The 10,680-nt window shown below is 38.9% G+C and overlaps 1 protein-coding gene across 1 annotated transcript; it reads right to left on the bottom strand.

Moving 5' to 3' along the window:
* Positions 1–1,938: 1,938 nt before the first annotated feature.
* LOC148324050 (fetuin-B) lies at positions 1,939–7,601 on the bottom strand. The gene is made up of 7 exons (XM_088314153.1): positions 7,290–7,601; positions 6,385–6,495; positions 5,748–5,835; positions 5,277–5,443; positions 4,921–5,028; positions 3,980–4,066; positions 1,939–3,179 (listed from the first exon to the last, which is right to left on the bottom strand). Exons 1-7 carry the CDS (start codon positions 7,521–7,523, stop codon positions 2,697–2,699), a joined length of 1,278 nt encoding a protein of 425 aa, XP_088170279.1. The 5' UTR covers positions 7,524–7,601; the 3' UTR covers positions 1,939–2,696.
* Positions 7,602–10,680: the final 3,079 nt, after the last annotated feature.

Genomic DNA, 10,680 nt, shown 5'->3' with positions numbered 1-10,680 from the left:
TCTAATTTTGAAACTCGGTCGCTGCATTCAAGGACCATCGGAAATCTCGAAACTATGCACGTAGAGATTTCGTTTAAGAAAAAGAAAATCACGTCGAAGTAAGAGTCGTGTTAATAACTCCATGAAAATACTTCTGATTTCTACAGTGAATAAACTAAATCCCTGTCAAATGTCAAGTTAAGAAATCATGGTAAGAAATCTATGGACCTCTGCTGCCCCCTGCAGCACAGTAGGCTACATACAGCCACTCCGTGGGAAATTAGTCCAGTTAAGAGTACAGTCTGACCGTACGTAAAATGACAGTGGAAAGATTAAGAATTTATGGAATTGTGATGAGGGGTCTGCCAGGGATTTTGGGCCCTAAGAAAAGAAATCTTACAACACAACCCTGCCCCAACCCCCCACAGCCGGCGGAAAATTTTGATCCCGTTTTACATAAAACAATGCATTTTATTGCTATTTTGTCTCTTCCCATATTAGTGAAAACAATGACAGTTTCTTGGAAGAGTAAGCACTGAAAATATAATTTTTATATAATTATATCCCAAAAATATCTCTTTCTTTAAACAATTGAACATAACACCCTCAAGATTAATTACCAGAAACCATTTATTCTATTTATAAACTAGTTCTCATACTTCGAATAAACACTGCCCATGATCTTGTATGCACATTCAATTGTAAATTGGATTTTGATCAAATGCAATATCGTTGCATGGTGTTTAATTTTGTTTGCGTCATAAAATGTGAGGATTTTGGAGATGCAAAGTTTCCACCTGAAGCTGTAGAAAATGGTAGGATTGATGGACAGTATTACTATGCACAGGTATATAGAATAATGTATGTAATTTCTATTTTACCTTCCAGAAAGACGACCAACAATTCAATCAACGGACACAATGGATAAATAAATGAACAGATATCATGGCGTTATTCCATTGGCTCTTCTGAGTTTCTACAAGTGTGTGACCACTGAATTTTGTATGCCTTTGTCCAGGGTCAAGGTACACAGATAGTTGTAGATATCTTGTGTGAGTCAGAATTCTGAAACCGTTTTTAACAGTAAAACGTTAAGGGGTACTTCACATATGTAGCCATTAGTAGCAGTAAGAGTTCAATATTTAGTCCATGATTAATTTAACTTTAACATTTTTTAATAATCTAGCTGGTTGCCATATTCATTAAACACGTCACTAGATAATCATCACATGCGTAGAAGTTGGACTACACAGATTTGGCGGCTAGAACGCATTTTAATGACCTTCTCAGATTACATGACTTTTTTGTTATTCACAACAGTCACGCTGTCAGACCCACGAGATAATATTGTTCTGTGTCATAGGAGCAGCCGAGACATCACACTGCAAGTCTGTCATGGACCAGACCCCGCCCGATCGGTGTGTGCGTCCGTCAAGATTCTGTCCATCAGCGCAGGTTCATTAAGCAGCTGTCAAAGTCATGTCAACTGTGGCATTAAACCTCTGCTAGGAAAAGGCAAAAAAAAAAAGAAAAACGAAACTATACTATACGTTTGGTTGGACCCATCATAAATGTACCTGTGTGTTGAAAATGTTGCCATAAAAGTGAAATACATCACTAAAGAGAACTCTAATGCGTTTTTCTAAGCTATTTTATTACCAAGAATCAAGCCACACAAGCCTTCCTTTAACCATTACTCTCTTTGCCACCCCCCATGTTAGAAAGATATTATGTAATTCTAATTTGTCCTAACTATACAAAAGATAGGCCTACATTTCTGTCCATCCATTCTTTATTCCAAGTTATCAGTCTTACTGAATTTGGATTTTGCCTCTGGGCATGTTTCTGCAGTAGTGTTACCAAAGTCTGATTAAGATAGTTCACTCACATCAATAGCCTTTGACACTAGCCCCTTCCACAAAGTTTCCCCCCTTCACGCACAACAAAACTGGCACATCATAGACGCAAGAATAGAACTGGTATTTATCATCAGACAGAATTCCCTGAAGCAGGCCTATGCCGTCTCGGTGTGCGTTTACATGGTTGATGCAACTTCCTGCAAACAGATAATGAGACTGTATTTTGCGATACCCAGTGTCTGCAATTGACAATTGTTTTAAACATAAAGGAGCGGGTGGGAGCTTTCTGCCTCACTCCCTGAACATCACAAAAGTGGATAGTGTTGCAACCCTAGACTTTGGACACCAATGGATGTTAACTAAAACTGTTTTGATCAAGGTGCATTATAATAATCAAGAATATTTATGGCATGTTACTCTAATAGACCGCTGCTCAGACAATTATAAGTAGTCATATATTCTTCGTTATTTTAAATATATGTACGTACTTTTGTTATAATGCAGCACTTAGAATGAATTTTTCTTTTCCATAAAACTACATTAAGATGTGATTCACAGTGTTAAATGGTCTTTGGAACATGCACTGCTGCCAAATGTTCAATTCAAATTCAAACTTTAATTCCTCAAGTACTTCAAATTGAATCCATCAAATTCTCCATACATTTGAACTGAGTTTCAGTACTTGCAGGCTGTAGCTTTAAGCACCCACTGTGAGTAATTGTCCATGGAAATACTATCCCTCTTTTTTTAAATTTTTTTTTAACAAGCTGTTTGCGCAAACAAGTGATGTCACAGAGCAGAGTATTTACTCTGTCTGCCATCCTCGGCCAAATGCACACCACACAAACAAATGGCCCTTTACACAGTTGTGTATCGTGCAGGGCCAGGGCAGGAACGGAAAGGCGAGGGTCCATTTGGGAAATCAGACAGGAATGTTGGTTTGTGGGATGGCGCACTTTCCGCCAAGGCCTGCCGCTTCTTGCGGTCACGCCTCTTATAGTGAAAGTCCAATGGTGGGCGTAAAGCCAGAATGCCTCCTACCTCCTCAGAGGATGAGTCAAATGAACTATTTACCGATGGCTGCCGATCTGTAAGATCTTCATCAGACTCACTGGAGGATGAGCTGAAGGGTTTTGGGGGGCTAAACGAAGGGTCCACGGGACGAGGGATGATCTGTGTAGGGTCAAAAGGTGCAGGTTGAGGATCAGGGAATGGTTTGGGGTCAGAACGAGTAGGCTGCTGCTCTTTTCTTGGGTAATGGAATGGAGGCAGTGTTGGGATGTCAGGCTGGAAGGGGAGGTCGTGACCTTGTGGCTGCAAGGGGCGAAGGACATCCACATTCTGAGGAAGGAGAAGACCAGCTCACATCACACTGATGTTAACCAACTTGCTGTTAATGGCTATTAAGTGTTACAAGTTCAAACATGTAATATTGCATTGCAATGTTGCTTAATAGATAACGGGTGACGTAGTTTTAGGAAATTATAGTGTATTGTAAAACTACTGTATATAATCTTTAATCAACAATTACACCCAAATAAATTAAACATGAGAAGTACATGAAATATTAATTGTATGAGCAGCAACAGGTACACCTGCTTAGTCTGAGGTGATCCAGCACTATAGAAGAGCACAAGAAATTCTACCTGCGTCAGTGCAACACTTAGCCCCGTTGCATGCAGAGGGAAATTAAAAAAAAAAACCTCTTGATCTTAATCTGAAACTGTATTGCCATAAATAGTGTCCAGGTGGTGGACTATACCTGTACACTGTACTGTACGTACACAAGTACTAGGACACCACGAGCATGTGAAACTTTGCAACCTTCACTGAATTCTTTGTAAATTGAATTGCGTATTTAGGAAGAGAATTTTGTAAACAAAATAATTGATAATGAAGTTATTGAGCCACACGCGTGCATGCCGCACACACAAACACACACACTTAAATCACTTGTTATAAAATAGGTCAAAGTGCCATTCTATTCATCTCCATTAATAGAAGCCCACATTGAATAGTTCTTGTACTGGGTGTCAAGGTGTTGTGCAGATGCACTTAATGCAGTTTATTGTGGCAGTTAAAATAGAAAATATAGCCACAAAACATCTTAAGAATGTGATGAAAAGTGTCAGATTCTCTACCTGTCTTTTGAACATCTCGCAGAACACTTGAACGTCTGGATGAGCATGCAGGTCTCCATGTACAGATGCTTTACAAAAGCCTGCAGTCTAGGGGCAAAGCATAACATTATTCAAGATTAACAGATTTTAGACACCAAAACGCTGTGGTTGAGGGCTAAACTCAAAATGTTGGGCTTTATTTAAAAAAAAATTAATTGCAGGGGCAAAGCTATTTTTTTTTCCATTGGGGTGCCCAGTGTCTTACCAAGGAGTGACAGTAAGAGCGTTGCATATGCAAATGCATCTGATTGTTTATTATAGCATCCGCAGTCAGGGTTTCGTGAAATAAAACCCACACATGTTGCATTTTACTTTGATTTGTTCCTGCTTGCATTATGAGTGTGTTGGGCACAGTTGTACGTTTCATTCCGTCTGTGGTTGGAATAATGAACAATGACTACTCAGTCGTGTACGCTGTGTGCTAAGATGTGGACAGAGTAGTCAGAGTTAATACTCAATAAAAGTATCATAAATATCTTAGTGATGAAAGGATGCATGATATAATGCATGTAGCGCAATCGTATGATCGGTTTAAATTTATGGAGGCATTGCATCTAAGAGGACCTGGTATAACAGCAATAAGGTGGAACTAAGGAACTACAAAGAATCGCATTCATCAAAATCTTACCCTAGATGTGGAGGTGGCCAATGGAATAGCGAGACTGACCATGCCCACCATTACGCAGCTCAGCTATGAATACTTGCAAAACTTCTATTTAAAGTGTCAAGGAAGAATATAACTTCTGTATTTTCACATAAAGTGGCAGAGCATGTTATTTACATTAATGCCTAGTGTACCAGCTAGGCATCTATTAATGGCAAGGAGTTTATTTGTACAAATGTGTTTAAATTATATGTGGGCCTGCTTATGGAGCAGACGTAGAAGTTGACTCATTGCAAACCTCAGTGTCTGAAGTCGGTGTCAACCGCTGGCAGGTGCCTTTTTCTGTCACTCCGCCTGGACATTCTTGGACTGTATATTCCACAAATCTGGCTTTCACTGGCACAGTCTGAAAAACAAAACTCATATGGTGAGAAAATGGGGAAAAAGTTAGAGCACCAGAGAGAGAAAGTGCTGCGGAACTTATGGTATGCTTAAGGTTTCACTTCCTGCTTGGACACAAAAAACTCATAATTGCACTTTGTTTCTTCTTACATATTCACTTTCAAGACAAACTAAACACTCAACAGATTGCTGTGTAATCAAATTTACAACAGGGATTCGTCTCACGCAAACTTAAGTGCATGAATATCCCACTTGTTCCGCAGCTCTGGTGATCCGCTTCACTCCAAGCCCGGCGCTGAGAGTGGACTGCCTCTTGTAGGATGCCAGCGAGACCTGAACAGCCAGCACAGCTTGTTGACTGTCAACAGGAAGTAGGATGGGGCAGGTTGGGCATGTCTGTTGCAGCTTCTCTGCGGGGTCTGCGTGAAAAAGAGGGCTCCTTATGTTTGTTTGAAATGAAATACTAAATTAATTTTACAAAAAGATTGGCAGATTGAAATCATTTAATTCAACATGCATTGCTTCAAATATCTTAGTTTTGGACATTTTCATTTTGATTCTTTTCTACAAATGGACATAAATTTGGATTCTACGACCGTATTTGTATTTTATCATAATTTAAAGCCTCATTTGGAGATGCAAATCTGATGCACATACACAGCATATCAGAACGTAACGGAATCTTAATTGCAAACAACTAATGTATTGCTATGTTTGCATTACCTGGGACAAGCGTGCAGTCGTAACTGTACAGGTAGGAGTAACCTTCCAATGTGTGGAGGATGGTAGTGTTGCAGGTTCCAGAGATTTGCTGAAAAGGAAAAAGGAGAAAGAGAAGTGACAAGTTCCTATTGGTTTGTTTGCCGGCAGGCAAAGCAAAGTACAAAGCAGATATTCTTAACTTTTTGTGGTGGTGTCATGTACAGAGGAAGAAACTAGAACAGTTTGGTGATAAAATGAAATTGAGTTACGTAATCAAGAATTGTCTTTTTGCCATTACAGTCCACTTTCCCGGAGTGGAATAGTATGGCCATTAGAATCTTCCAATCACGCAAGCGAGATGGATATTTTTAGGTCTGTTTGCCCTGTGAGGAGGTTTGAACTTTATCTAATAGAATCCAGATAAAACAGCAACAATGTAGAAATCATACAAAACACAACAATCTTCAAACTTAACCTCATCACCACAAATCGAGGTAAAAAAAAACAAAAAAAACACACAACCCGCAATAAGGTACTTCTAAATATGCACTCTCTTTTAAATACGTCTTATATTCTAAATGACCCAATTTTAGATTGAAAACTTGATAGGATAGCCAAAGTGCACAGTTTATTTGTACTGGATGTGTGTGTTTCTTACTGTTTCCATGAATGGTCTGACATCACAGCGTTTCCATGGTTTTGGACTGCCTATGTAACACTTGGTTTCCAGGACATCCAGGTCCAGGTAATACACATTGCCCGCTGGACCCTGTCATGCACAAGATAAACACAAGTAAAAGGGAAGAGGACATGCAAACATTACCCAGGTTCATGAGCAGAATGCAGCAAAGTAACGGTTTTCTGTTAAGTTTTTCAATCATCATTAATCATTATACCTGTATGTAATCAAGGCTTGAACAATTATACAGAGTTATGCTTATGTAGCATCTGTGAAATATCCGGTACTAAACATTATAATGCAAGCAAGGGGATGTCTTCTATTTTCCTCGCATAGTACCTGCAATGTAGTGCAACATGAAAATAATAATCTTTGTGTGAATGTTGAGAGGCAATTAGTATCCTTGCTCACCAAATTCAAGCTTAATAAAACACAAACAAATATGGTTTAGTTTGGTCGAAATGCATTATACATTACATTTTTCTGCAAGATCAACAGAAAATTGACAGAAAACCAATATGTCAGTGATGTTACAGCTTCTCCTCAAACTTTCTCAACAACCAAGCAAATGTATTACACACCATTCCCTGTGCCGTTCGCAACGCTGAAGGAGCATGATGTCTCGAGGATCAGCGACTATGCTATATAATGATTCATTAACCAGCATGACTGTGCACCTTTCACCTACACTATGATGGCATTTCAATTTGGTCAACAGCATCTCAAACATTACAATGCTGCATTTCAGAGGATTCCGGACGAAATAGTATTGACATTTATGTAAATTTTCTAATGGCTATTTCGCAACAAAATTGACAACTACTGAAACAAGCTTCAAATAAGAGTGAGGCAAGTTGTACTTTCAAGCATTAGTCCCCACTCACCTGAGCATGGAGGTGGACATTGGCAATGCGATTAAGGGCAAATTTATACCCGTCAGCACGATCCTCGTTGATGTAAGTGAGAGCCAGACGAGACAGCTTCTCCACAGCTTTGTCATTGCAGGGAACTGGAGCAAGTTCAGTCGGCATGAGTGCTAAACCCACAGCATTCAGACACAGCATCTTAATAAAAAGCAGAACTAACTGCAGTAACGATGTGTAAATGGATTTCTGCATTATGGCAGAGGATCCTGCTGGAGTAATAAGACGAAGTTCTGATGAAAGTGAAGTTTGTTCCCCCTTGTTTGTGCTTAGTCTGGCTTGTGTGTTGACTTTTGGAATCAAAATAGGGAGGGATGTTGAAGCCAAGCCAAGGACAAAGTTTATTTGTGAATGAACACTGACTGTTATTTGAACTGCGACAATAAAAACATACATGCATTCAGCAAATCATGGGTTTCAATAAAAATAATATTAATAATTGTAATAATAATAACTAGAGCTGCAAGCAGCTATAAAGGGCCCTCGCAACCCCGGCAACATTGGGGTACTGGCAAGCTGGGATACTCGCACATTGGAATATTTTTAAATGAAGTACATCAGATTTAAAGCTCTTTTGATAAAATGTGACGTCTATAATATAATATATATTGGTGACTTGTATAACCAGGACTGCTTCGCTAAAAATTTGTAGGGGGTGTTTTCTAGACCTTTTTTAAAAAAAAAAAGAAAAAAAAATCACACAATAACCAATAACCAAATATAATATTGATACTGCTGCCAGGCCCGATGTTTTTCTTGAGTTGTAATAATAAAACCCTCAAAAGTAGTGTTTTCTTGCGAAATGGAGCGTTGCCATGGCAACACATTTTGTAAAAAATCACAAACTTGACATTGCAGCATTATGAAGGTCAAAACACTCTTCCGACCAAATAATAGATGTATCAGGGCTGGCAGAAAAAAAACGTAAAAAAATACAAGTAGATGGCGCTACGAGTACGATAGAAATACATTTGTAATGTAGTCAGGCATGGACTATTTTCAAATGTAACAAATCTTGTGAAGACAAAATGTGAGTCAAATTACAGCAGCTTTTGTAGTCAAAGCTCCGTCAAACTTTAAGGTAAATTGAAAATATCAGGCTTTCTGTTATGTTTAGCATATGGCTCCCAGAGATTTTTTTTGCAGGTCTTGTCTGGTTACATATACCACCAAATGTTCGTAGTTAAGTGAAACGTCAACCCGGGGCTGCTTTGTTAAATATTTCTAGGGGGCAGTAGAGAACCATTTTGTATAATTGCACAATAAACAAATGTATTTTCACAACCATAAGAGTGCGCCTTACGGTTTTATTAAAAACCAAAAAACATTAATTATAATCTTAATTATGGGTTCTATATCTGTATTTGACACATACATATGGGGAACCGTGTTATTGGGCACAGGTATGAAAAAACACACATTTGCTTATAACAGTCATTCATTCATCTTCTATACCGCTTCTCCTCACTAGGGTCGCGGGGGGTGCTGGAGCCCATCCCAGCTATCTTCGGGCAGTAGGCAGGGGACACCCTGAACTGGTTGCCAGCCAATTGCAGGGCACGCTTATAACATGTGGTAGCATAAATTCACGCTAAAACATATGCTAGCATGTTTTTAAAAAGGCAGCAGTTGTACTTTAAGTATTTAACAAGGCTCTTTTTCATCTTTTCCACTGACAACAACGTCATCTGCGAAACTGACCACCTCATTAAGCCCCTCAAGGAATTGGTCCATCCTGGCCTGGAAGGCAAATGTTTCCAAATTTTGTTAATAGTTGTGATTCTTCATCCAGATGTATTGACCACTACCCAGCTTTCGCATCCAGATTGCTAAATATTTTTTGCATTTGGAAATTTGGGATTTACCTCCTACACAATAGGTAGTTTGTGTGGGTATATTTTCAAGCTGGAATTTTGTTTTTGTGAGTGTAGGCATATCCGTAGGGTTTCATCCTACTTGGTACTGTGACCATCTCCTATATTAACAGGCTACGACCTCCGAAGGCCAGTCCGCAGGCTGGGTCCTCCAAAGCCTAAGAAGGCTCCTCCTCATGTAGCCTCTGTTAACCGCATTACCCGTGGTGAATTTGGACAGGCTCAATAGCGTATACGTACAAATTAGTTGGCTGCATCTTTCAACGTCCAGTATGGTGGCCACAAGACATCACTTTCTTGTGAAACAAAACCGGACATGCTGGTATTCAAATTGACACAGCCTCAGATAACCAGGCTTAAAATCTGGCCTCGTTTCCATGGAGCTTCCATGGAGATGTGCCCTGAGTGAATGCGAACTTTGTAGCCTGAATTGTTTCCCTCTTCCACGCCGTTTTACACTCTTCTTCTATGGGCTGCTTAACTTGAATATTTGAATTGAAAACTGAATATATGAATTGAAAACTGAATATATGAATTGAAAAATTAATTATTGAATTGAAAAATTAATTATTGAATAACATAAATTGCTCAATTGTTTAATTTGAATAGGAAGTTTTCCATTTACAATTTATGTTATTCAATAATTCAGTTTTGAATTCAAATATTCAAGTTAAGCAATTCACATTCAAATCAATATTCAGATTCAGTTTCAAGTGGAACAAATATCAGCCCATAAAACAGCACCTTCATTTTTAAGGCCGTAAAGTTTTTCATTAGTATTGCCAGCCGCCATTGCACGGAACATAAGATATATATATATATAAATATATATATATGCGATGTTTCTGTCTCTTTTTTTTTTTTTTTAGAACACGGAAACTTTGGGTTTGTTTCATAAAAGCTGCACGCTACATTATGCACTTCATAGGAGAGACTACACAGACCGTCCTGCTCACCCCCAAGCTACTTTGTCAACCCTCTCCGACCATTTGAATGCTATTGCGAGTCCCTTTATAACAAGTTCAGACTCATCAGTGGGACCCGATGTAAAACCATCCACTCAAAAAACAATGACAGACGCCTTTATTATAACACCTTATGATAAGAAGTCCAAACAGCATCGACAAATCACGAATGCAATAACTTTTCACAGAGCGAAAGTGAAAGTGAAACTCAACGCCGTCACGAAAGAGAGGTTTAAAAAAAATTATCCGCACGCTCGACAAGAGGTATAAAATGCCGTGGCGCATGTATTTCTATCAAGCCATCCCAGAGCTGTATCATAAACAAAGCAAAGTCTTTCCAAACAGAAGTATTTGAGTCATTTGGTGAAAATGTTTCTAGTTTTAATATCGCAATGTACATCGCAGCCTCGCCAAAAATCGCAATGTAATTTTTTTCCAATATCCTGCAGCCCTAGGGCTGTCAAAATTAAAGCATTAGCTCAGGTGATTAATGCAAAAATGTTTAACTCAGTT

The sequence above is a fragment of the Idiotropiscis lumnitzeri genome, chromosome 13 (genome assembly GCF_059441095.1).
Source record: "Idiotropiscis lumnitzeri isolate Australia: NSW breed Sydney's pygmy pipehorse chromosome 13, RoL_Ilum_1.0, whole genome shotgun sequence".
NCBI lineage: Eukaryota > Metazoa > Chordata > Actinopteri > Syngnathiformes > Syngnathidae > Idiotropiscis > Idiotropiscis lumnitzeri.
The sequence above is the reverse complement of the archived record's forward strand: the minus strand, read 5'-3'. Positions and strand labels throughout refer to the sequence as shown.